This window comes from Pithys albifrons, chromosome 10 (genome assembly GCF_047495875.1).
Source record: "Pithys albifrons albifrons isolate INPA30051 chromosome 10, PitAlb_v1, whole genome shotgun sequence".
Classification (NCBI taxonomy): Eukaryota; Metazoa; Chordata; class Aves; order Passeriformes; family Thamnophilidae; genus Pithys; species Pithys albifrons.
In genome coordinates this window covers 26,412,803-26,440,463 of record NC_092467.1, presented here as the reverse complement: position 1 = coordinate 26,440,463, position 27,661 = coordinate 26,412,803, and the positions used below count along the sequence as shown (strand labels likewise).

The window sequence follows — 27,661 nt, the reverse complement described above, 5'->3', positions numbered from 1 at the left end:
CAAGGACCACAATCAAATAAACCCCAAAATGCAAAACAATTAAAGCAAGGCATTTATATGTAAACATTTTTTTTCACTTTCACTTGTCTTAAAACCTGAAGGTGTAAAAAACCCCAAAATGCTGAAGAAGCTAAAACATGTAATGTGCTACAAGAGCTCACTGAGAATATTTTTCCAAGAAAACATAACCTTGGAGCTATTTAAGTATTTAAGAGTAAGCCTAATTGCTACTTACATTTTTTACTTCCCACTTCAGCAATGCTTTTCTCTCTAGAATACAGACCCCTGAAGAAATTACTGAAGAACAAGTGTCCCACAGATCAGCTGATTTACAATGACTGCTCTAATGGATGTGCTCTTAAATATAGACTTCCACATGGATGGGGGAAATCCAAGGCACAGATACAGGCTGGGTGGAGAATGAATTAAGAGCAGCATTGAGGAGAAGGACTTGAGGGTGTTGGTTAGTGAGAAGCTCAACATGTGTGTCCGCATCCCAGAAAGCCAAACATATCCTGGGCTGCATCAAAAGCAGCATTGCCAGAAGGTCAAAGAAAGTGATTCTAGTTAATCTTTAAGGTTCCTTCCAACCCAAACCATTCTGTGATTCTGTGACTCTATGAACATGACTAAACTCAAAGTAGTTTGCTCTCACCGGAAGAAATACATTACCCTGCAGTAGTTTGGTTACTTGCTGTGCCTTTACCTTGACAAGTGACCAGCAAGAACTCAACCAGAATATAATGCATTGAGTGTGAGAGTGGGAGACACATGCATTCCTTCCTGGGGGGTTTCAACTAGAGGAAATGATGTGTGTTTAGATGAAGGAAAGGATTTTTACAACTGCAGATGCAGAGTGGGAGGGGTAACTCCTTCAGCCAGAGACAAAGTCAGGTATCTCACTTGCCAGGGAAGGGGCCCGGCGAGGGGTTTATCCGTGAAAAATGGGAGACATCAGTGAGGTGTCCTCTTGGTCTTGTTGGTTGATTTTGAAAGAAATCTCTCTTGGCCTATGTTTTGAAAGTATCTTTATATATACCTACCAGAGGTGAGAATTTCAGGCTGCTTAGGTAAGAAGATGGAGGTATCCTCTTTCAATCTCTGCTCCAGAGAAAGATGGGAGTTACAATGCTCTGTGCTCCATGGTTTCTGTGGATGTGGTTTTGGCAGCTTCCACACTGAGCACAGATGGTCTCTGAGATCTTGTTCTGAGACAGCCCTGCAGGATAAGCAATAACTCTGTGGGATTTCTTGGATTGTAAAGTTGTATATGGATATTTGAGGCCCACTGGAGTCCTTTCTAGGTCCAACCTCTCTGAGTCCATTTTACTACAGGATGTGTGAGCAAGAATGGCCACTGTTCTTGTTCTTTTGATTAATAGAGACAAAAACCAACCAAACAAACCCAACCAAATCATCAAACATGAGAGTTGTCACGAGTGATTTCAGTGAGTTCTGGAGAGACCATGGCAAATCAAAATATTGGAGTCATGCATAGTGTGTAAAATCAGTGAAAAGCCTCTCTGGGAAGTATCTGATCACAAAGGTGTACATATATAGAAGCCTTGGTATAATGAAATTATTTTCTCCCCCTTTGGTTACATTATAATTGGTTTCCTTGTTAGTAATCACACTTTGGGATTAAAGACTACCTTTGCCTTGGAGACTATGCCTTTCATTGTGTTCTCCTGGCTGCTCATGGCTTGGATGGGTGTGCTCTTTGCTGGGTAAAAAACTGGCCAATGACCAGGCCCAGAAAGTGCTGGGGAATGGAGGTAAATCCAGCTGGCAGCTGGTCATCAGTGGGGTTCACTGGGGCTCAGTATTGGGGCCAGTCTTTTTTATGAATGATCGGGACAAAGGGATCAAGGACAAGAGGAAATTGCCTCAAGCTACACCAGCGTAGGTTTAGATTAGATATTAGGGAATATTTCTTCCCTGAAAGGGTTGTCAAATACTGGACCAGGCTGCCAAGGGCTGTAGTGGAGTCACCATCCCTGAAAGTCCTTAAAAGACATGTAGATGAGGTGCCTGTTTTAGTGGTGGACTTGACAGTGCCAGGTTAACAGTTGGACTAGATGATCTTAAAGGTCTTTTCCAACCTAAATGATTCCATGAGTCTATGATTCTAGATAGTGTGTCCAGGTCAGAGGCAGGGCAGATAATGGTGTCTACTGAACTGCCATTACTTGTTAAGAAGAGTGTCAATTCATCACATTTCCTAAGTGAAAATTTATCTAAACCATTATTAGCTTATTTCCCAATCAGTTAACTATTTGCAGCAGAACCTTTAGCTACTGCACTGTGCTGCTTCTCTTTTAGCCCTTAACCAAAATTCAGGCTTCCTTTGCTCTGTGTTTTTTTCTCTCAGATTTTTTGGATAAAAACTGAAGGTATTCTTTACGTTCACTAAATACTGTGATGTATTCTCAGCAGAACCACCTTTTGCTTGTAATATAATTCCCGTTACTTCCCCACCTATCTTATCTTTTCCATTTTATTACTTCTTATATGTACTGGCAAATAATAAGAGAGGGAATTTGGAAAATAGAGGCCATTTGGAAGAAGTTCTGTGTGTATCGTATCAGAGAATTTGAAAGTAAAAATATTGACAGATCTCAAAGAGTCACTTTACTTCAGGATTTAACATAGGGATGGGCACAAGTCCTGTTTGCTCTCGCTGTTCTGGAATGACTGGTTTTCAATGTTTTCTGTCCTCAGAATAGTAAAACTAGTTCTGATGAATTTAGCAAAGTCTGTATGCTGCAGTGGCCCAGACAGTTTCCTATTTTCCCTGACATTATTTTTTCATCAGTTTGGACTGTGTAGTATCTGCAGACAGTGTATGTTCAAAATATTGGACTGCTGTGTTTTTGCATACAAACCTTGTAAAGGAAAAGAAATACCAGACTGTGTGTACAAGCATCGAAATCTGATTATATGCAGGATCTAATCTTCATATCACACCATCCTCACTGCAAAGCATTGCAAGAATATTCCAATTCATATTCTGAATGGTGTGTTTCTCTGCAGTCGTCTCTGCAGAATTCTTATTCCTACCAGGAGAAAATCAGTATACTGAACTGAATAAAAATGTATACATTAAATTGCTTATTCAAATGTCCAGCTTTGATGTTTGCAGAGAATTTAAGCAGGAGGCAATATAACCTGAGCTTTATTTTATCGATATGAGATGCTAATGTGAGTTACAAAACAGGAAAGAATGAGAAGTTGTATTATATGCTGGAAATGTGAAAAAAATGCAGATTCCAGTTATTAACTTTCACAGTTGTATTTGCATAGAAATATACTAACGGCTGGATGACATTTCATGCATGAACTTGATAGAGCATCCTTAAACATATTCATGTTAGAAGAGTACTTAAAGGGAACCTCAAACTCAAACATTCTCATCTTTGTTTAAAAAAAGCCCCTAAACTCCTGTAGTTTCCCTGGGGTATTCCAGTACAAGGTATGTCTTTATGAAACAAAGCTTTCTTTGTTATGAGGAATTCTGTGACAGCCTAGGATAGGCTCTTCTTTCTGATCACACTTTTAAAAAGAACCTGATTCCCCTGAATGTTAAATATTATTGCACAATAGATGTTGCTCAGACTTTTGTGGAAAATACCAGCAAAGCATGATGCCCCTTGAAGCTTCAAACACCCCTTGGATTACCAGTTTCCCATGCCATTTTCTGATTTGATGGAACACCTTCCTTGTAAGTGGGACGAAGATGAATGCTGATCACCCATGCTGTGTGAGATGAAAGGAGTTACTCTGCTTTGAAGAACTAGAAGAATTCTTGGGAGGGTCCATCACAGTTATCCCCTAGTATGGATTTTTGGGAGCTGGGTGACAGAAACTCCTTCCAGTTAACATTTGCTTGTTGTGTGTTGTTTGATTTGTTTTGTTGTTTGGTTTTTTTAAATTCACCTACTTGTGCAGACCAGGTGCAGTTTCATTTGTAACTCATAAGTGATAAAGATGTCTGGCTTTAGTTAGAGTGGAGAGTCTCGCAGAGCACCGTGAACGTTTTTAGATCAGTGAGCACTTGCACTTTCAATTGCCAGCAGTACTAGCATTCATTTTTTTGTTCTTTGAATTTAAACACGATTATTAACAAGACACAGCTGAGGAAGGCACTTTTCTGAAATATTCTAAGGACTATTCCTGCTCTGTTATCTCCCTTTCACCTTCCACAACAGGATTTTATGCACTCACGTTAGTTGACGTTCTTCAGAAGAGCAGCTGGTCCATCTCTGATTGTGACTTTCATTAGAATCAGAAAACTCTACCCTCTGAAGAAGTAAGATGTGAGCACTAATTCCTGGGAACATTTTCTAAAAACTCACTTTATACTGAAATATAACCAGCCTTGAAAGGGATTAGAAGGAGTATGACAAGAGTATGAATTAAAAAGCACTGCATCATGAAAACACCTATTTAAGCAGTTTTGATTCTGCCCTCACACAACCCTATTCCTGCTGCTGCGGATTCTCAGGGACCTTCCAAAACAGCAAGAAGCATCTCTAGAGCCTGTCCTATCTCTTGCTAAAATCAGATTTCTATAGGAAAGTGGGACTATGTGGAGGTATCTTTCTGGAAAAAATGCAGTTCTGCATTTTTAGCAGCTGACCTCCTTTCCTTCTGCGTCTATCCCGTATTACTTGTGTGAACCTCTCAAGCAGAATAGGTCTCTGCAGAAAAGGGCTGAAGGATCATTTTTCCTGTCAGAAGGAGACATAAATGCCAGTTCAAGACAGACTGGTTCCATACAGATGTGAAAATAGAAAACTAATATGGAAAAATTATGAAGAAGCGTCATTAATGCCGTCTTGCTCAGAAGCTCTGTCTAAAGCATAACCATGGGCAGTGCCTAGTAATGATATTTTACACCGAAGCCCAAAGGTTACAAAAAGACTTTAGTCTTTGCCAAATGAGTCACTTTTTCATCTAAAGTACAGAGGGAATCAAATTCTTTCAGTGGTGCAAAATCTGTGTCCGTAAAGCTACTCTTTTTAGAGTCATATTAATAAAATGTCTGTCAAAAGCCAGGGGAAAGCCTAGTTTAAAAAAGGAAAGGGAAAATCCCAAATAAAATTCCCAGTTAGAGTGAAAGTGTATAAGCTGAAGCCATCAGTGGATGGTAGTAGCAGTAGAGATCATTTGGGCTGCAACAGCAATATTGTCTTCGAAACAGTTCTTAAAGACAGTGGTAGTGGTACCTAAAGGACACGTCTGTCTTACAGGTGAGTCCATGCACGACTCAGCTCAAAGAAAATGCCTTTCCCACTTTCCTCTCAGGCAAAAAGTTTATAGCCTGGAAAACAGCACACTGCCCGAGTACAGGAGATGGTACTTAGCAAGATTTTCAGTGGTAAACATCAGGGTAGGAGCTGAAACTCACAACCATTTGAGCGTCATTTGCAGCTCCCAGACAACCCAGCTTTGGCTCCTGCTGCGCACAGGACTGTGAGGGTGGGCAGAATTGCTGCTCACACCGAGGCAAGATAGTGCCGACTGGCAGCGGCTCCCGATTCCTGTTGACTTGCTGTGGGCACGTTTAACCTGTAATTTGGAAAAGGAAAATACAGTCTGGCACGCATTCTTGAAAGGTTGCCAGTCCCAGATCTACCATTGCATAGCCTGCCAGAATGGGAAAGATAAGTATCTTACAGAGCAGTATCCACAGCAACAGACACTGGAATTTTATATTTTAATATGTATAAAACCCCAAAGAAAAGAATTGCTTTTTCATTTTCCAATTTTATAATAGTAATAATGACCTTTAGGTCAGGAATTTTTAGCAGTTAATGACTGTCTAGCTTTTTCTTTGGTCCTGTTTCTCCAGCCAGTCATTAACAGTGAGAAAAGTGCCTTCTCTGTGGTCACTTTGACTTAATCGTTACCTTTGTTATGCTACAGAATATACCAGCTGGGAAACAAGTGCCTCCTATGCGAATGGACCCATAAGGTGTTCCTTAGGTTTCATTCCTTTGAAAGAATACTCTGTTAGGATGTGCAAGTCTACTGTAAAACATGACTGAGTGTTATCTTCAGCCCCAAGAAAAGTTAGACCACTCTCAGGAATTGAGACTAAATAGCTTTGCAGTGATGTTCTTCCTCTTCTGAGGATGGGTTAAGGCCATAGATTTCAAAAGATTAAACCTTAAGAATTTATCTACGTAATCTAGGTTCCCATACTATTCTCTTGGCAATGGAGTGCTTTGGAGATTATATATGGACAAAAATATTTTCTCATCCATCTTCCAGGAACACACAGGAACTGGACATCTTTTTTCGTATGTTTGAATTTTTATATGTAATCACTGTGACCCTGAAGGCACATTGTGACAACAGTGTCTTGAGAGTTAAAATTTATTTTAAAATATAAAGGGAAACAACCCCCTGGAATGCTTACCCAAAACACCTAGGAGCTGTATATGACTTTGTTCTGAGGAAGTTTCATTTATACATGGAAATTACTTTATCTTGTACTTTGAAGTAAGATAAAAAATGAGAACTGTGGAATGGAGGTGTGTTCTGGTCACCCCATTGATCATATTCTTGGTAAAAATTAACCTGATTGTGAGTAGATCTTGTGCCTGTACATACATGAACCTTTGAACAGTCTTCAGTTCTGGTGCTGTTAGTTGAGTTCTTCTTTAAGCTGTATGACTTTAAATGTCATTGCTAAAATACAGTGTTCCCTAAAAAAATTGTGAATGCATCTTTCGTGAAGGGTATATTTGACCTTGAAAACAACCATGTAAGAAATGCACTACTTCAATGATAAATAAATTCACAAGAAAACAATAGTTTTCTAAACCACATATTCAGTGTGTAGGGATTCCTAGTAGTAGTCCAGTGTATGGTTACTGCTGAGTAGTCAGGTAGTAGTAAAGCACTTTCACCTGAAGGGTAAAAGAAAATGGGAATTTCCCCATTAGTAGATTTCAAATCAATGTGGTGTCCTTTGAGAGGAGTTTGGTATTCAACATGGAAGTAATATGAATGATGAGCCTAATTGTAATGGTTTGCTGTGAAATAGATTCAGCATTTCCACAACTCTTCTTGGAACTATTAGCTTTTAATTTTGTATCTCTAAGCAGAAACAAAGTGCAGTTCAAAACTGCAGGCATCATCTTGTGCTTGAACACCTTTTTTACTTTTCAAGAAAAATATCACCATCAAAATATAGGTAGTGTTCCAAGAAACAGCCACTCAGGAATCCCACAAGGGCTGGGACTGTGCTTTGTGGTTTCTCAACTCTTGGAGTGACACTTGCTTTTTAAGCTTTGCATTTTGAAAGTACAACAATTTACTTCTCAGTAGTTCTTCTCTGTGTTGTTTCTAAAAGGTTGGACTTGCTACAGGACTTAAATCTGGCAAAGTTCCAGTAATTCCCTTAACAATGAGTTTTAAAATCTACACCTTTAAAATAGCCCTACACCTTTAAACTTCGAGCTCACCTCAGCGTTAAAGCAGCTGGCAAACCAATTGTAGAAATGGTCCAAAAGACAAGAGTAACAAGACTTGTGTTTCATTCGGTGCTTTAATGGATTTTTCCTCAGCTTCACAGCTAACCAGTCCAAATTATTTATAGATTTTAAAGCCAGAAATTAACACTGTTCCTTGTAGGCAGAAAAGAAACGTATTGGATCATTATTAATTCTTTAGCATTATAATGCCTTCTGGCTCAACGTGTGTGCTGGGGAGCAAGAGTAAACATGCATTTATCATCCTGACCCTTATCTGTTCCCAAAAACGTCCTTCAGTGGAGAACTGTGAAACACCCTGTGTAGAGGATTTGAGACCATTTATTTTTTTGCTGCTCATACAAAGATCTTTACAGCCTTTGCTGTAATGGAACTGTCAAATGTAAAATGATGCAAATACCAGTTTAGTGTTCCTTTCCCCCCAAAAAAACTCCCAATGAAACAAACCAAAAAACCCCCACTAAATACTAGTTGCAGTCACATGAAGTCTTTTAGTTTTCTTTCATTGGGACAAATTACCCAGGCCTCCTCAGTACCTGAAGAGATCTTTCTCCTTCCAAATCAACCTTCTCTGTGTTTCCCCTATTGTTTCCAGTCTCACCATTTTCCTGGGCTCCCTTCCCTTGGCAGCAGTTTTACACTTTGCTAATGGAATTCAGCTGCAGAGGGAATACAATCCTGGTAGGAGTCAGTGTACCGAATCCCTCACTGGCCACTGAACTTAGTAGGACAAAATTGTCCTGCACATAATTTTGACAGTATTGTGGAATAATTCCAGCAATCAGCCGGTCCTGTTGTCTTTCTGGAGCTTCCTGTACCCCACACTAACACGAGGAAGGAGACAGGAGTGCTACAGCAGCTGTTACTATTTGATCACAACACAATCCTTGCTGGAATTTCATTTCCCTTGCAGCCTCGCTACTAGAATACATTTGTCATCCATAGTTTGTAGCAGACTTATATTTGCCTGTAATTACATACCAGTCTGGCAATACTTTATTGTTAACATAAAGTACTGCCATTTAAATCCCCAATCTTAAACTGAAGTATTTGCAAAACTCTGTAATTGCTAAAATAATAAAACTGCCATTATTGTATGGGAAGTTTACAGTGTGTTGCTGAAATAGTTACACTGGCTTAACTACACCTGTATGGATTCCCCAGGTTTTCATGTGGTGCTTAAGGCAGACGCACTTTTCCAGGGCACAACTAAAAGTTTCTGGCACTTTCACAGAATGGCTGAGGTTGGAAGGGGCCTTGGGAGCTCATCTTATCCAGGACCATGTCCAGATGCTTTTGAGTTGTTTCCAAGGCCAGAAACTCCATAAGATGCCTGGGGAACACATGCCAATGGTTCAGTCAAAACTGAAATTTGTGTTTTCCAGCCTATGGCCTGTCTCCATGTACGAGGAAGTCTATACAAGATAACTTGGAAAAGCAAGTTCATTGTGGTTAAACTCAGTTCAGTGGGTACATACGGGACTGCAGATGCTTAGTGATATGAAACCCAGAAAAGATGATCTATTTCGGTTTCATTTTATGTTGGTGTTTTGCAAACAGAAAACTGGTGATGTTCCCTCGTGCTCTCATTCTGTGATTTTTTTTTCACCTCTGCAATCATTCTTCATGTATTATTGTCCTGTTCCTAAGACTAGTGGGGTAAAACAGACCTCAGGGCTAGAAACGTGGGTATGTTTGCTCTGACCCATAAGCAATGTTGCCACATTACTCCTTTTCTCATATAGGAAGTTCAAAACATCCATAGTTGGTATCTAAGTGCCACTGAAAGTTTGGGAATTTGTGCTAAAAATGGCATGGTGTCTAAGTCTTGTCCTGACACACCTGCATGGCATTTCTGAGCTCTCTGTGCTGTTCTGGGGGAGGATGGGGACGCTTTGTGCTCTTCCAGCAATCACCACAGGACAGGATGATTGAGGGCAGGTGGTTCTGCATTACCAGGAGGACCTGCAGCTAAAAAATGATGTTCAGGTTCTGTTGCTCAGTGGCAGACGAGTGTGGGGTTCTGTGTTGTTTGGCCAGGAAGGATCTGGTCTCCTCTCATGGGTCCCTCCTGTCCCTTCCTCCCTGCACTCGCTGGCTCTGCCCTGGCCCTTGGAACAAACTTCCCTGCATTTCAACCCCTCAGAGCCAGGAAAGTGCCCATTTCTCATCCAGTGGTGGCCATCAGGTTGATGAGAGGGATGGAGCACTTCTCCCATGAGAGAATTGGGATTGTTCAGCCTGGAAAACAGAAGGCTTCGGGCAGAGGTGGACGAAACGGGGACCTTGATTGCAGCCTTCCAGTGTCTGAGGGGAACGTGCAGCAATGATGGGGAAACGCTCCTGCTAAGAGCATTCAGTGACAGGACAAAGCGAATGGGTTCAAACTGAAAGAGACTTAAGTTTAGATTGGATTTTAGGAAAAAATTCTTCCTTGTGAGGGTGGTGAGGCCCTTGAACAGGTCAGCCAAGGCTGCCCAATCCCTGGAAGTGTTCCAGGCCAGGCTGGACAGGGCTTGGAGCAACCTGGGATAGTGGGAGGTGTCCCTGCCCAGGGCAGGGGGTGGAACGCGATGATCTTCGAGGTCCGTTCGAAGCCAACCCATATTGGGACGCTTTGGAACATGGCCTATTACTACGGAACAAAGCCTATTTCTGGGGGGAAACCCCCCTATTTCTGCGGGGAAAGCCCCCTATTTCTGTGGAACAGGCCTATGGAGTTTTCAACTTGGGGAAAAAGCTTCTCAGGGCCATTCCTGGGGGCCATGTCGAGCAAGGGCGCCCACAGGGTGGGCAACCCCAGGGTGGGCACCCACAGGGTCCGTGCCCTGCCCGGATCCCGAGGGGCCCGATCTGGGCTCTGTCCCAGCGCGGGCTCAGCCCCGCCCGGCCGGGCCCTCCACGGGCTCTGCTCCGGAGCCACCCTGGGCGGCGGGGGCTTGCGGCCGGAGGGGTGTTGGGGCGGGGAAGGCGGCGGTGCCGGGGCTGTTCTCGCTCCCGTTCCCATCCCCGCTCCCGCTCCCGGGGCCGTTCCCGGGGCCGCTCCCGCTCCTCCCGCCCCGCCCGGCCGCGCTCGCGTCGCTCCGCGCTGGATTGCTCGCGCCTGGCCGGCCGCCGTGCGGGGCCCGGCGGGGCGGCGCGGCCAGGCCCGCTCAGCCGAGCGCAGAGGCGGCGGCAGGAACAATACGCGGCGGGGCCGCGGCCGCCCCGCACCATGTACGCCTTCGTGCGCTTCCTGGAGGACAACGTGTGCTACGCGCTGCCCGTGTCCCGCGTGCGGGACTTCAGCCCCACCTCGCAGCAGGACTTCGACAACCAGAAGGTCTACACGGTGTACCGCAACCCGGAGGAGGCGGCGGAGGACGGCGACGAGAGCCCCGGCGAGTGGGGCGACCGCCTGCTGCTGCACAAGGCCCAGATCCTGGCGCTGGCAGGTGAGGGCGAGACGGGCCCGCGGGGCGTGGGGGGCCCCGGTGCCGCCCCCCGGCCCGGGGAGGGGGCGCTGGGATGGGGGGATGTGCGGGGGGAGCAGCTCCGAGCGGCCCCAGGCCCGGGGAGGGGTCCCAGGCCCGGGGAGGGGACCCAAACCAGCCGCGACCCCCGGGGTGCCCCCCGGTACACAGAGCTGGGGGGGCGGCGGGAACGTAATTAAAAGAATAAAAGAAAAAGTTTAGGGTTTTGCCCACGCCGTGTTTATGGTGCGCGGAGTCATTTGTGTACCTCTGCGGCTGTTGGCAGATGAAGGGGAGTGCTGTTTTATGTCCGCTTTGTTAGTTTTAAGTGACTTGACGAATTGGAAGGCGATAGTGGAGCCAGAGCTTCGGGCGCTGCGCTTGCTAAGCGTGGGGGTTTGCTGCCTTTGGTTTATTTCGTGTCTAACGTAACAAATGCTTCCAAGCCAAGAGGACTAGTTAAAGCGTATATTGAGGAATAAACCCCTCTTTTGGTCATTTGTATGTGTTAAGCCCCCGTGAAATAGTGCCGTTGTTGTGTGTGCCCCCAGACCATGCCTCTTTTTCCTTGAAGACTTTGTGTAGTTTCCTTGCAGCCACAGCAAACGCTGCCAGAGAGTTGACACAGAAGGGAAGTTTGATGTTGTTTGTGGCAAATTGCTGGTCAATGAGGAACTTGCCCAATAGGCTGTTGAAAGACAGCACCGACCATTTGAAATGTCAGTCTGAGTAGCAAAGAGGGTTCCCATCCTGGCTTTTCCACTTCGGAAGGAGAACTGGTTGTCTCTTTCCCCAAATATGGAATGGGCTTAAAAACCTCTTTTGTTTAGTATCCAGTTCTGAGAAGCCAAGTCTGAGTTTTGATCTCTAAACAGAGTAACTTGAAGTTATGTAAACCTAATATTTTTCTAATTTTATTTGTGAAAATAACAGTTCCTAAACCAGTTCAGCCTGGTGGTCATTCATTTTGTCCCTGACTCACCAGTGACTTTTGCCATATATCCTGTTTCCAGCAGTGGCCATAAACAGATACCTGGAAAGAACAAGGGACAGCCAAACATGAATGTTGTTTCCCTGTAAAGCTTTTTCATTTTCTCAGTATTTGCAACTCCCAGGAGTTCAGGAGAACTGATCAGGTAGAGCAGTCTGCCAGAGGAGTGGATTCTCCAGTGAAGTTTTCCTTGTCCCATGCCAGTCCATGTTTTGTCTGCTCTGTCTGTAGCAGAGGAGAAGTGGTACATGAGGCATTTCTTGCAGCTTCCCTGTCACATCCATGGAAAACAAAGGTCTCAGTGTCCAGGGTTTGCATGGCCTCTTCTCAAAGGCAGCCACCTCCCAACTGGACTTCACCTTCCTCTTTCCTAGTGGGGCCCTGCCCCTTTCAGTTCCTGGTGTTCATCTCAACGTTACTGAAGTGCTTCAGAGGAATATTCAGTAACAGACACTTTGCTCACGTGTCAAGCCTACTAGGTTGCCTCAGTTTTCCAGCACTAAGTGCATCTACTTTGCCAATTCCCTTGTTCCAGGCAGAGCCTGTGTGTCCCTAAGACTTGCTCTCCTGTACTCTTGTACAGTTTCTCTTTGTTTCAACTCTCTTGAACCAGAACAAACCAATATATGCTGTTTCCTCCAGAGAACGAGACTTGTTACCTGTATTAGTGATTTGCACTAATTGCTCCCAAGAGATTCAATTTCTCCTGGAAATTCTCCAGCGGAGCCAGGAACACAAGGAAACACACAGCTATCTTTATTACAGCTGTCACATCTCAATATATTCTGACTAGATCTGTAACATGTGTGCTTGGAAAACTCACCTGAACACCCAATGAATTCTTCCTTCTGTGCTTCTTCCCACCCTGCACCATGTAGAAATACCCCAGTTGAATTCAACATAAGTTATGCACAAAGGGTTACTTACTCCTCAAGTTGTCACTTTCTCCCCAAAGTGTTCATGTTGATGTTTGGTTTTTTTATGTTTAACCTATTATTTGGTTAAAAACCTGGGAGAGAAAAGTTGGTCTTGCATGAAGACATCATAGCACAATATTTGCTTTACAATGGCCAACTCTATTTTTATAGATTATGGCAAGTCTAATATTTCACAAACTGCTTATTCAGTTAAAAATAGTTTTGCAAGTCTTCAATAGCTTTTCTCATACAAATATAGAACTTCTAAAGGTTTGCAGTCTACCATGGTACTAAGGTAAATAATGTGTACAAAGTTGATTTTATATTTAAAATATACATAGATGACTGAATTGCTTTGAAGGAGCCCTTAACAGCACAAATCAGTACATCAATGAGCTTAAGGATTTACTGGTTTGGTCCAAGAATTCCCCATTAGCAACAGGTTTCAGAATCAAAGTTATGGTACAGTTATTAAATGAAACAGCAGAAAGGGACAAGAGGAGAAAATGGTTTTTTGAGCCTGTAAAGTGTTCTTTTACAATTTGAATGGTGGCTAATTGTTTTGCACTTGCAAAGGCTACTCAATTAAGCAAAGTTGTAGCTGTTTCATGTTCAAACACTGTCCATGCAGTGGAACTTGATCATAGTTTGAGAAACAGATCCACTTGTTTTTCCTTTCTAGCAACTTAAAAAAAATGAGGAGAGAAAGAACACAGATACAATACCCATATTAATGGTTTTTTTCTTTTGAAAAGAGTCTTCCTTTCCTATTATGTCTAAAGAATTTTAGACCCTTTTCAGACTTCTGCCCTTGTCAGGTAGGAGTTCACAGAGGGATAAGTACATGTTTATGCCCATAATACAAAGTTTTATTGGAGCGCTGGTTGTGTAAAGAGTGCATAAAACAATTGTCCTCATTTGGGAGAGTCTAGAAGCAATTCTTTGATCCTTTGTGGTGAGATTGTGGATGGTTGGAAGCCCATAGGTTTGAGGAGTATTGTTGCTGCAGAGCAGAGAAACTGCTGTAAAGGCATCATAAATTTAAAAAGGAAAATAAAAGAGGGAAGTGTGTTGGGACATGCTCAGAGGATCCAGTGACTGTGATAGGCTTGGTATGTTGCAGAGATAAATACTGTTGTGTTTTGAATGCAGCAGTGAGTTTGTGGTGGTGTTGCAGCAGTGGTAGATGAACTCCATGCTGGGCACTTCTCTTGTGTCCTTGTGTGTGGCTGGGAACTGCTGATAGTGCTGGGATGAGTTGGACTGGGAACCTTCCACTTGTTCAAAAGTTACCCAAAGACCAGGGCTCACACCAGAAAGGTTAACCTGGCTAAGACAGTTCTAGACTTTCCAGCCACAGAAGACATATTAAAATGAGTATTTTGTGCCTTAACAGGTTTAACATCTGACTGGCAGCAACTGATGCTATGTAGTAATAAAGGAATAATTTTACTTAGCTCCTAAATGGAAAATAGAGCATAGCAGTCTAGAGTTTGACTACATAGCAGTTTCTTGAAGTGGTATGTTAGGTGGTTTATCTTGTTGAGAGTACCAAAATAGATGGCATTTCAGGAAGAATTTGTCTTTCTGATCATCCACGCCCTTCCCTTTTTCTTCGTTACTGTCTTCTCCTCCCTCAAATGCTCAGAAGCATTTTTTCCTGGTCCCTCTTCTTGAAATCCTTATGCCACTTGCAACTTTTCCACACTTGTCTAATATAGTCACTGGCAGAATTTTGTCTATGAACATATGCACCTTATAGGAGCATGATCCTTAGGTGACCCTGTTAGAGCTTCTTTCTTTTCAAAGTGATGAATATAAGGTGGAATGAATTGAGTTTTAGGAGGGACCTTCTGAAAGTTCCTTACTTCAGGCTATGTTTGTTAGCAAGTTAATAATGACTGTCTTCTAACAGGAGGGTTCTTTCCTGACTACAGCAAATAATTGTTCTCTCTGGTTGCTGCCCTCAACATTTCCCACCCACACAATCATAGCAAACGTATCTCCATCGAATTCTCACAGGAATTCCTTACCTGCAGCAGCAAACATTTTAATACCTGTGTGCTTCCATACCCTTTCTTACCCCTTTATAAACTGTTACGCTCCACTTTTTTAGAATTGGTTAGGTGATTTTTTGTTTTTAAATCTTTAAAAGCCTGTGCAGCTCATGGTGAGGTAAGTTAGTGTGTATTTCAGAAGGATATAAAATCTCTGTTCCTAGAAATTTTTTAATGAAATAATTCTAGGACTGAGTTTTGAGTAAGGTTGAGAGTGCTTCAACTTCTCAGTGTGTGTCCAGGCTTCTTCTCTGTGGATAGTTCACCCTTTGTCACGTGCTGGAGTAGGTGAAAAATCTACTAGATGAGATCTCACATTATATAAAGAAGTATACAAAATTTAGGTCAGGCAGTCATCTTGATGTGTACCATTTTAAGTCAAAGCTTTTATTGGTATTTCTGTGGTATTGGTATTTCCAACAGCAAGGGACGTTGGAGTAGGTGGAGCAGGTCACAGGCTCTGTACCCATCCTGTGTCCAGGCATGCTCCCTCCTCATGTCCCATTTCCTTTCCCAGGGCAGTCAGGAGAGTGAATGAACTATTGTGTCAGGGACAGCATTTGCTGACTCTTTGCTCCTGGTACACTCCAGGTCTGTCCCCTTTGGTGATACATCTCTCAGATGGTGTGTGACAGGGACCTGGGCAGAAATGGCATCTGGAAAAATGTCAGACCACCTGCAGCTTCTTCTTGGGTGATCCCAAGCATTGCCTTGAGTGATGAGATGCCAGTAGGACACTGTAGGAAACCTTCCAGGACTGGTAGTGGTTCCTCACAGACTCTTTTGGTTGGTTTGATTTTTCCTGAGTTAGTTTGGAAGTACCTGTGGGTGACCTTGTGTCTCACTGCCCTGGAACTTCAGGTCCAGCTCTCCCTAAGTGTGGGATCATCTGCTCTGTCTGTGTGTCAGGTCTTGCCATGCAAATGGCCCTTTCTAGTCATTGAGAAAAACTTAAGCCCAGCAGGTTACACAGTGCTGAGGTAACCTTATTCAAAATGCCATTTTTAAATTTTTTTTAAACTTTTTACTTTGATATTGACACGTGGCTGACTTTTCAAATACTTAGCTCACATGCTACCTCTGTTACCTTTTTAGCAGGTAAAAGACCCAGCTTGTGTCTGGATGTGCAGCAAATCATTTTGTATAACAGAGTAACTAACTACATCACACTCCTAAATATAGTCCTGGACACAAGTGTGGAAGTATTCATGAAAAATATTTAAAGATAAATTTCACACTCATTTTGTATTTGATCCATATTTGGTTTATTTTTAACTCTTCTAAGATGAAGGGTGGAGGGTTTTTTCCCTTCTTTTAAAGTCTACTGTAGGAGCATATCTGAGATATGAAGGCACAATTTTGTGGGCTCTTTTTGGTGTCGTGTCTGTTTGTTCAGTGTTAATATGGCACATTCACACAAAGCTTAAATGGCAGCAGCAAAAAAAAATTTGGAACTTTGAAAACTGTAGCTGCTAAGTGGTGGTTTGGAGTAACCCTTATGGTAGTGGTGGTGGTTGTATATTATCAGCAGGAAAAGACACCAGTAAAAAGGAATTAAAAAGCTGGGATTTATTTGTGGAGGAAGGTTTTACACTTACATTCATCTTTCCCTTTTCCTGTTTCATTGTGCTTATCCTGGATATAATTTTTTTTGTTAGTTTGTCTAAACCTTTCTCAACTGATCTCCTTGTTCCTGAGTCACATTTGCTTTTTTCTGCACCCTAATAGTCAGAAGTCACTAATTTACTAATTTTTATAACAGAGAAACATAGAGGTGACCTTCCCTATTCTTCCTTTGCTTGGTGTTAGTGCTTGGGTTGCACCACATAACACCAGCTATGCTTGTAAATGTTGTATAAGCTTAACGAGGATACAGTGAAAACATGAACTTCAGAATTTTAATAAAATTGACTTACAAAGATAGTATGGGTTTGGTAGCTATGGTAACTAACACTAATTAAAATATGCTAAAATTTGCAGGGGAGTGAAAAGGGGAAAAATGTAAGTTAATGGTTTTGTTTTCATAATTTAACAGTAAGACTTTTTTTCCCAATGTATTGCCAAGTGCCAGTCAGTCAATTATTTGCGCTTTTTAAAGAAACCCTTTAAAAATAGTAGAGACTGAACCACATTGTAATTTTTATATGTGAACTAAAAATGCATAAATCTACCCACTATTTCCATAGAAAGCTCGTTCCTTGGGCACAGGTGGTTGCAGAGGCCTCCTGGAGTGTTCACTGTGACCTCCTCTGCTGGAGGGCTGGTCAGCACCATCTCTGTGGCTTTGTGATCGTGACATCAGATCAGGCCTTGGTCCTGATATAATTTACAGTATGATACAGGTTGCCTGGTTAGGGCAGCCAGATTGGCTGATTGTAGCTGGCATTGAGATTGATGGTTTCTTATGTGAACTTTTTGAACTTCTAAAGAAATACATAGCTTTTATTATAAATATTTTTTTGTATCCTGAATATCTTCTTTTGTAAAATATTATCATGCGTAAAAAAATTTCTGAGAGCAATTCTCATAGTTAAGTTTCATGTGTAGGTGCAGAAAGATTTAAAGAATGGCACTTTCACATCCTGCTTGTTTTCAGGGTTTCCTTGTAGTTTAATGGTAATACTGTATTAGTGTACTTGTTTCAGAAAGGATTGAGTTGTTCTGTAATAGCTGTAATCCTTTGTGTTCAACATGTGCAGAGTAGTGTACAAATATTAACAAATCTGCACAACACTTCAAAGGGGTAGATGGGGACAGTAAGATGAAAAGTTTGAATTATTCAAGGTCAATATTCAAGTAAATATTGGATCCAGAATTAAAACTGTCCTCAGTCTGGTAAAGACCATGATTTCCTGGTTCCCAGTGTGGTGTCTCTTCTTAACTTGATCATCCAGTTCCATCCGTTTCTACCACAGTCAAGTACTCTTCTACTGCCACTAAAAGTTGAATGAAAGGATGAATTTGGCTGCCAAAGAATAATAACTATTTTTAGCGGTATTAGTTTTGAGCTGTGTTGCTTTTGGTTAATTATTTTTGATGAGACTTTGTATTCACTTTTGAATCAAGAAATAGATTTCATAGTAATAATGGAAGTTAAGAAAGAAGATATATTTAGGTTTTTTCTTGCAGCACAGGTCTGACATATCTGGGCTGATACTCTAGGTCTGACCAATCTGCTTATGAGTGAGCACATTCAAAAGGGGAATGTTACAAAATATTTGTGTCTTCGTGTACATTAGAAAATTGACTACAAATAGGTGACCATATCAATAACTCTCACCCCTGTTAGTATTAGACTGAATGTCTCAGTTGTTCCACTAGAGAAAAAAGTGCATTCAGACCTGAACACTATTTACTTAAGTAGCTGGCATGGTAGGCTTTGTTTGGTTGTTGTTTTTTATATTTTTTGTGAGAGCAGCAGCCGGTCCATGCTCTGTGCATTTACTTGTATTGTTGTATTGAATATTAATGAGGGAGAGCCAGTCTTGATCTCAGACTTCAGAGAGAACACAAGAGGTAGAGATGTTTATATAATCTGTGCTCTGCTTCTGTGGAATTTTGGCTCCTTAATCTTTCTCTCACTTCTTTAGTGCCTTTGTACAAAACAGGTGTGGCCTTCTGTCCATCAGGAGTGAGCAGTCTTGGTTCAGGCTTCTGGCACATCATCCTTCTTAGCCATCATCTCTAAACCTGTCAAGCACTAGTTTAAGACCTTTCTATCTTGTCTTTCCCCAGTTTGATTAAGAATTATTTTCACTCTTTTTCCTATTCTTTGAACTTTATTGAAATTCTCTTCACAAGATTTAACAGCCTTTTGGGCCAGTTTTTCAAGTGCATGTCTTCACCTTCAGGTGCTTATCGTCCCTGCCTGTCACAGAGCTACTTGATATGTTGTTCTTCCCTGACTTCTTTGCTCACTCTTCTTTATGCTCTGAAGACTCAATCTAGCCACTTGTTTGTGTGTTGCTGTCATTTTTCTCCTTCTGGTGAAGTGCTGCAGGACTGTTTAGTTCTTAAATTTTTGGGAGTGATACAAGCCCAGATGATGGCATCTCTCAGCTCTGCCTTTTTATTGCTAACTTTTCTCACTTAAATTAAGTTGTCAACTTCCCTTTCTGACATCCTTAGCAGAAATCTTTTTCACCTTATGCTTAGGATGGCCCAACATATTTCTCTACAGTTTTTGTTCATTTGTCTTGAATTTAGAGTAGAGAGGAGAAATAATCCTTTTTGTCATTTCCAACCCAAAATTTTGCTGTTTCTTACATACACCTTATCTGCTTTGTTCCTTACACCCAGCTCTACCTTTCTGTCCATCTAAATGCACTTCTTGTAGTGCTTTCACTGTTCCTGATGTTTATTTCTGGAATCTTTGTCCTTCCAACAAAACTCTCTTCTAGTCAGCAAAAAAAAGCAAACCAGTGTAGTAAATCGTAGTATCCAAATCCTGACTTGACTGTACAAGCACCTGGTTGATCCTTCCTTTGCACACATTCCCCCTTTTTTAGCTGCATTGAGTTGGGTGGCACCTGTCCTCTTCAAAAACTTCTGCTGCCCTGTGTAGTTACTGCCATTCTCAGTTTCTTCTGCTTTGGTAGTGGTCGCAGTCTCAGTTACTGCAGGCTCAGACGTGTTTTATACGAGACACATTTTTTTTCCCTTTGTATCCTGAATATATTCTGAGCCTGCAGGTTCATTACATTTTCTGAAATCTTATCTGTCTTTCCTGCTTAGTCCTCCTTTAATATTTGCATTAAATTAGCTAAGAAAGTAATTTATAGGGGTTTTTTTCCCAGTTTCAAATAAGCTAAGTGAATTTGTTATTATTCTGTTATTATTATCACACTGTTTTCCTTCTAAGTCACAGCAGTACTGAATATTGTTTATTTGTGTGTAAGTGACACGTAGGGGTCCATGCCCTGTCATGCTTGGTGTGTGTATTTACTTTGAAGTACCACACAGACCTTTAGTTATGGGTTCTTTGCTTCAGTTCTTGTGTATCTTTTATGAGCTGTAACTGATGCACATCCTGCCGAGGCAGGTGATGTTACCTCGGCTGTAGAAGCAACCTGGTTAAATCAGTAGCAAGCCAGTTCAGAGCAGCAGTGTGTGTGGAATCCTGTGCAAGTGGTGTCCATATGTGCTGGGTGCATGCCTGGAAATGGGAAGGGTGATGGTGAGTTTTTTCATCTGTCAGTATATCATTTTTCACAAGGGGTGGAATTTTTTTGAAGGCTTAGGGGAAGGACAAATTTTGTTCAAGGTTCTTTCATTTTATTACTGTAAGATTTATAGCATTGCCAAGCCCCTTCTTTGGACTGATACCAGACCTGCCATCCCTCATCCATTTGGAGTGCAGAGCTCTCTTCCTTTATTTTTTCAGCTTTTACTCCAAAGGTAGAAAAAATTCAGCATTTGAACTATTTTTTGAAGGGATTAGTTCAGTCCTCATTTCTAAATTAGAAAGTAAGGAATATTTTAAGAAGAATTTCAGATTTCCATAGTGTTATTCTACATCCCACGATAGGGTTTTCAGTTTTAGATCAGTAACACATTTTTACTTGAATTTAACCAACTTGCTTCCTGCCCTGTTGAAGTCACTTTCTGTGCCTCAGTTCCCTGCCACTCTGGACTTGAAGGTGTTCCCCGTTGGCCTGGGCCCACCCATCCTGACACTGAAATGAGGGCCTGACTGAAGAAAGCATTCCAGGAACAGTTTATCCTTTGATAGTTGATACCGATTCTCTAACACAGGGTTGCTTTTTTGGCTTTTCTCTCTTTGAGCTGTGCTGAGGCCAAATGTCTTCCCATCCACTCTGAAATTCCTCAGCACGTTGCTTTCTTCTTATTACTCATTCAGCTTTGGTAGGAGCCTATATGGGGTGAGATGCTGTCATGTGCTCTGGCTCTTGTGCCCTGTACTTCAGTACCTTGAGTTGTCTGCCAAGATCTCTCCAAGTCTGACCTTTTCTTGGGGTGCAGTTATTCGAGAATGATTTACTCTTTATATGGCATCACAGAATACCAGGTTCTCTGTCTGAACAAAAGCAATTTTTCCTAATTTACATGTGCCTTCCTAAAAAACAGAGGGAATCAGTGCTGTCCCAGTCCAGTGTCATGCGTCTACCCTGCATACTTTGTTACAAGTACTTAATTGGGTATGTTAAGTGCTAGTTCTCAGTCCCTCATACTACTGAACTACTTACTCCATATATAGGGAAAAACAACTTCATGACAACCTGATCACGACCACCTAAGGGAAATCATAATTTTTAACTTCTAGCAAGGTTTAAATGACTCGGAACAAAGTCCAGACAAATGATTTTACAAAGTAAGGCTCAGAGCTACAACGTCTTTAGGGCTGCCCTTCTCTCTCTTCTGTTGCCTCAGGCACTGAACTGCAGCTTGTCCATACATTTGGTTCATCTCCTGATTTTCTTCTTGCTCAAAATCATGGATCTGTTGTTTTTTTGCTGGATTGTTCTTTTGTACCTGTCTTTTGTAGGCTGGCAAAACAACAGACAGAGCAGTTCTCCTTAGGACTTTTTAAATGCATGTTCATGTTTCTCCTCCCCCTTGTCTCCTCTCTCTCCCTCCCACCCCTTCCCAAATGCCATTAATATTTACAGAACAAGAGCCAGTACTCCAGCATTAGCCTCAAATTCAGAATGAGATTTTTCTGGCTCTATCTGATGCAAAAGGCAACAGAGGTTAGAAATGCACTTTAAAAAAAAAGAACAAAAGGCCTTTTCATATCTAACACACTGCATGGATTGTGTTAAGTATAAATAAGCTTTCAAAGACCAGAGCATATGTAAAAAAAATATTACATGTATTGCTGTTGGAAGGCAGAGGAACATTTATTTGCTTACTGACTACATTAAAAGTTCCTGAGCTTTAACTTAAATAAGCTCATTTTTACCATTGTTTCTTCAAATTTTGTGTGGGGAGGAAAGAGTTTCCTTCTTCAACTTATGGGTTCATGTACAGATAAACAGTAAACCCAAAAAGTCTAAGGAAGAGGAAGAGAACTGTGCTGAAAATTACATGCCTGTAATATACAAACTAAGTATTTGTAAGAAAATACATAAACAAACTTATCTTCAATTCACCAGTGACATTTTGCAAACATAAATTTCATAGGCAAACAGAAGTTGGGTGGAGAGAGAAGAGAATGACGAATTCAGATGGTTCACATTGTTCTCTTTGACCTCAAACTAAGTATTTTCTTTCATTCACATTAAGTGCATAGAATATGTGCTTAACCCTTAGGAATTGACTTTAAAAATGGAAAGCCAAAATCAAAAGGTAAATATTTCTGTTCTTCCAAATTGTTTTTATTTTAATGTTGTTTTATTCATTGGAAAGTATTTGCTGACTTCTGTGGTCTGCACAGGCACTTACTCCTCTGTGACCCCTTTCCACAAGAGTTTAAATGTCGAAGTTTCCTTTTCCAGTTTTGTGAGGTTCTGGCTACTGGTGACCTCAGCAAGTTGCCAACAGACAATTTTTTTTACTGCGTGAAGTAATGGATTGTGCCCATCTGGTTGTGAGGCCAAGGGTTATTTCAGAGCATAGAAACTGATCTGCATTCTTGAAATGGAGAAGGAGGTCATCCACATGTTCTGTGAAACGTGATTTGGCAAAGCCGTCTAGAGAAGCTGCCTTTGCAGTGTCCACGTGCTGCTCTTCCTCATGTGAGAACATGTATTAGCAAAGGCTTCCTCAATCTATCCAATACCCCAAAATACATAGACACAGAAAAAGTTAGTGGTTTTCATTTTTTTCCCATTCAGTATGGATTAATTTATTCTTAAATTTCTGTTCTTTCAAGAAGATATCAATACCCATCAGTCAGTCCTTTTGTCTAGAAGTTTGTGGGGTTTTTAGGCAAGCGCTGCCTTATTTTCTTCTCAGCTGTCTGTCATTAGGATTGGCTTATCTCCCTTTTCTGATGAACCTACATTTTCCAGACAGATGAAAACACAGTGGCTGATTTTTCAAAACTGAAACAGTTGGATTGCCTTTCTGTTTTACTGGGATAAGCATCCATGATGCTCTGGGGAATGGAGAATGATCTAAAATAAGCCTAGCTGTTTTTTGTTGTTTATCTGTTTCTCTTTGCATCTGCCTTAGTATTTATTGCTACCATCTGCGTTTCTTTTCAGGTTGTCTAATGTCTTATTCTGCGTGTTCTGTGCCTATTCTTTTTACATAGCCTTGGGCTCTAATATCACCATTTGCCTACAAGAGATCCATTTCTATCTGTAACAAAATGAATTGCATTCATCTGTGTAATTCATTTCTAATGAATGCCTTGCTCCTCATTAAACAGTGATTTACCTTTGTTTCTCTTTCCTTCACTGTCAACACGAACCACTTTGAGGTCCTGTGGAGAGATGCTAATTTGAGAAAGCAAAAGTCAATGCAGCTAAGCACTCATGGGGGCCTTCCTCATTGGCACTTTCAAAAATATTCATGGGACACTTTGTGAAATACAATTTGCAGGTGGATAAAAAGACTTGAAATGTTTTCTTATTCATAAGCTTTTAGTGCACAAAGACAACGCTTGGCACTTTAAATGCATTTCACCTTGTCGGTGTTGGGAACAGGTGAATCTTTTAAGACCTTGTCTGTTCTGAAAGAATTATACATATCACAGCCACATTTGGGGACACTGTACTCGTGGTTCCCTGTCTCCCCCCTCCCTACCTTCTCAGGAATATTAAAATATTCAATTTTTTTTCAGAGTAATGTTTTTAAATATGCAGTTCTGAGATGTCAAAATGTTTCAGACTTGAAAATATTTTACTTCAATTTTTTATGAGATAAAAAGGTTAATATAACCTTTTATTGCCTTTCTGTATTTAAAGGAAAAGGATTAGTATACTTAACTAATGAAATAGGGATTGTATAGTCATTTTGTTACAGATTTGGTTTCTTGTGCAAGTTTCGTGTAATGCCATTTCAAGCTTTCCAGCAGCATTCCCTTCTCCAGCCCTGCACTTTGTAGAACAGCAGAATCTGCTGTGTATGCAAATAGATCTGTGCTGCTGACAGATGATGGTTAGAGTATAGAATGAACTACCAAGTTTATTTTCACTTTAACCCTAAGCAGAGTTTGAACTGCAGCAAAATGTGAAAATACTGTTGGTAAACATAATTTAAAGCAGTGCAGATGGTTTTCAGGAAGTTTTATTTACAGCCTTTGCAGTGCTTACTTTGGTGGTAGTACAAGCCACTCATTGACACTTTTTATCATATGAATTTGTCTTGGCATTTTTCAGTATTTATTCTTGTGTTGGGCTGGGTTGATCCCCTGGTGAAACTCTAGAATTGTCAGTGGGCATCAGTTGACTTGCACCATGGATTAATTTGATCTTGGTATTATTGAGGGGATTGGAGCATGGGAGGTCGGGGGTTTTTAACTGGTCTTGCCTAAGTCATGTAGTCTTTGGAAGTAAGAACACTGATTAATGTAACAAAATTTTATTTTTAATATACATTTTAGAGGACAAAACTGACCTTGAGAACAGTGTGATGCAGAAGAAAATTAAAATCCCCAAACTCTCTCTCAATCACATAGAAGAAGCTGGGGAGGTTACAGATTATGGGGAAGAAGATGTGGAGCTTAGACACAGTAAGGTACTGAAGACTTTCCATTTTGGTTTTTCCCCTCCTTTCCTTTTTGATTTTGTTTTGCAAGTGCTTGGGGCATATACAGACATCTTAGCTTAAGAATTCCAGGCCTGTTTTTGATCCCCTTAAAACACTGTTTGGTGAAATTGGGTCACATTGTGTGGGGGAGTGGGGTATGGGTTTGCAAAACCTGATGTAAGTGCAACTGAACGTTTTCCTCTGTGTACTGTCTGCACAGTTTAATTGCCATCTGAGATTTTTGGAACAATGATCTTCCAGTTGGCCCAGAATCCTTTATACTCCCCAGTTACATGACTGTTGAGCAGCTGTTCTTGGTGGCACTTGTGACCTATTGCTCGCTGCTTGTTTGGAATTGGAGGGGATGCTCTGAGGCTTCCCAACTGCAGCACTGGCTGAGAAGAATTGACAGGACGGCATCCATCCCTCCTTTGTAACTGCCAGTTGCCTTTTTAGGTCCAGATACCAGAAACCCACTATGGAAAAGTATTTATTTTTTTATATCAAATTATTTCTTTAAAAGTCTGCCAACCTTCAGAATAAAATACTACTCTATAGCTTCATGTGTTTTGCAGCTGCAGGAACGATGCTAAGTACATTTCTTTATGGTGGGCCAGATTTTTATTTTTTTTTAATTTTTAAATTTTTTTGGAACATGCAGCAGGCATAACATCAAATGATTTTGTTTTCAGCCACATTTCTCATGGATGTTTTGGTATGGGAATTGATAGTGTGAGCTTCTGATCTCCAACCTATGAGCTGCATTTGCTTTCCTTGTAGTTGCTTGGGAATTCAAATGCCTTTGATATTTGGCCATTAAAACTTAGTGACTTTACCCATACTATCACATACTAATACCACCATGGAGACCTAAGAGGTGTGATTGAATTTCTAGGATTTGTGCAGGTGACTGAAGGTAAAATTCTGCTGAGAATTCAAAGGACATGAAGTCTCTGCAATGCAGTAGTGATATAGAAGGAATCAGTTGGTAAGGGAGATGAGGCTGGATGATCTATACAGTCTACAACTTCTGTTTTTGAATCCCGTTCAATGTTTGCTGATAGTGTTAACTCAGTTACTTACATCAGGCAGTTGGGTGAATGTGCTACAGGAATAGTCAGACAAGGTTCTGTGTCCCATGTGGGAAGGACAAGCCCTCAGTTCACAGAACAGCTTTGTGCCCTATCATCTCTGATGTCATCACAGGTGACAGATGTAGCACACAGTTGATTCTTCTTCTTACTTACCAGAAACTCAATTGCTGTAAGAAATCTGAATGTTACAGGTAAACTTGAAAGAAAAAGAGATCTTGATCAATTTTTTTTAATCAAATGACCCATATACACTGAGTTTGCCCAAAAGCAGAAAGGCCTTTAACTGCCTCAGAAGTTTATACCTGCCTTGAGCGGAATTACAATTGAGTGCCAGTTATGATGTATTTACATCCACAAGAATCTAGGCAAAAAATTTTTGCAGGCTGGCTTTGTCTTGGGTTTTTCTGGAAAAGAAGAATATTAACTGTTCCCAGGTCTGTAAAATTCTAATTTTATTACTTCTTACTGCTCTCCTAATTTATTTGTTTTTTATTGTAATATACAGAGACAAGATGGGAGGAAACAAAGTGAAGGTACACACAAAAGCATTGAAGCAGTCGTTGCTCGCCTTGAAAAACAGAACGGGATGAGTCTCAGTAATACTTCCAGCCCTGAGGAGGCTTTTATGGAGACTACAGAAGGCATGAACAATATGGACGATGCTGTAGTTCCTCGGATTCTGTACGAAGAATTGCTGAGGAGTTACCAACAGCAACAAGAAGAAATGAGACACATTCAACAGGAGCTTGAGAGAACACGGAGACAGCTTGTGCAACAGGCAAAGAAGCTAAAGGAGTATGGGGCACTCGTGTCAGAAATGAAGGAACTCAGAGACTTGAACAGGAGGCTCCAGGATGTACTGCTCCTAAGACTAGGTAGTGGTAAGTGCCGGACTTAAGTGGGACTAGTTTGAATGAATTTTGCAAGTGTGATCAGTAGTAATGGAAACGTATTTGAAGAATAGCAGTGGTTGTTAAACTGGACATTGAATGTTAAAAGGGTTTTCTGCTGTGGCTGTACAATGTGTCGAATTTGTATGCTATGTACGTCTGGGTTTTTCTTCAAAAAGTAGAGGTCTTTTGGCTAGTATGGTTGAATCAGAGTTCCATTTTAAGCAGCTGTATTTTAAAGAGTCTCTGACCTTCCAATATATGCTGAAAAAAATAAAGTGTCATCTGCAAAATGCACCAGTATGTTCCAGTTTAAAAAGAGAAAAAAAAGACACTGGAATGAATAGTTGGGCTAAAACTAATTTATTCTTTTCAGTTAGGATTTTGTTTATTGTTATGTGACTATGTTACCTTCCATTCTCTGACCCCTCTTCCCACTAGTAGCTTGTTAGAATGTGATATATTCCTAAAATTCTTAGCAGTGGCTTTAAACAGCCATGCTGTTTGAAAAACAATGGATTGTTAAAGAATAATTAAAAAAATTTTTTCTATTAGTGTCCCGTTTATCAACTCTTGTTTCAAAATGCAGGTTTGTGTAATTTGAATTTCAATTTTAAATAACTTGGGTCAGTTGCTCTTTGTTTGGGTTTATAAGAAGTATCTAAGCATTATGTTTGAATAAATGGGAAAAAAAAGACAAAATAAAAAGTTCATTTTTTCATTGAAGATGGTACCCCTGGAACACCTTCAAAATTTTTACTAATTACATTTATTTGCTATTAGAATGTGGTACTGCTGTGTTGAAGATTTGCTTGGTGACTGAAACTTAGTTGAAATTTGTGCATCCAAACTGAGCATGCTGTTTCTTATGTCTGCCTTTGTGTATCTGGAAACTTAATTTTTGCATGTAAATGGGATATTGGCTCTTCTCCTGTACTGGAACGAGTGCATGCAATTTGCATGTGGGTCTGAGTTACATTCACGTCCAAACCTGAGCCTGGGAGAGCATGTGCCTGTGCTGTAGCATGTGATGAGGTGTGCCCACAACTTTGGAGCCAGGTTCTTGTTTGATTGTGAATGCTCATCATTGTTACACTGTGC

At 41.0% G+C, this 27,661-nt stretch overlaps 1 protein-coding gene across 8 annotated transcripts in view; it reads left to right on the top strand.

The window, feature by feature from the left end:
* LOC139676330 (BEN domain-containing protein 5) overlaps positions 1–27,661 on the top strand; it is an 893,330-nt gene that overhangs the window by 516,935 nt on the left and 348,734 nt on the right. For 3 of the 8 annotated variants that reach the window (XM_071565173.1, XM_071565172.1, XM_071565177.1), the window contains exons 7-8: positions 24,431–24,564; positions 26,176–26,551. The exons of 2 other annotated variants lie outside the window; for them this stretch is intronic. In XM_071565173.1, the coding sequence (XP_071421274.1) occupies positions 24,431–24,564; positions 26,176–26,551 (510 nt within the window). Of the gene's footprint in view, positions 1–10,618; positions 10,937–24,430; positions 24,565–26,175; positions 26,552–27,661 lie in introns of those variants that run through there. 3 more of the 8 variants (XM_071565178.1, XM_071565174.1, XM_071565180.1) reach the window with 3 other exon arrangements.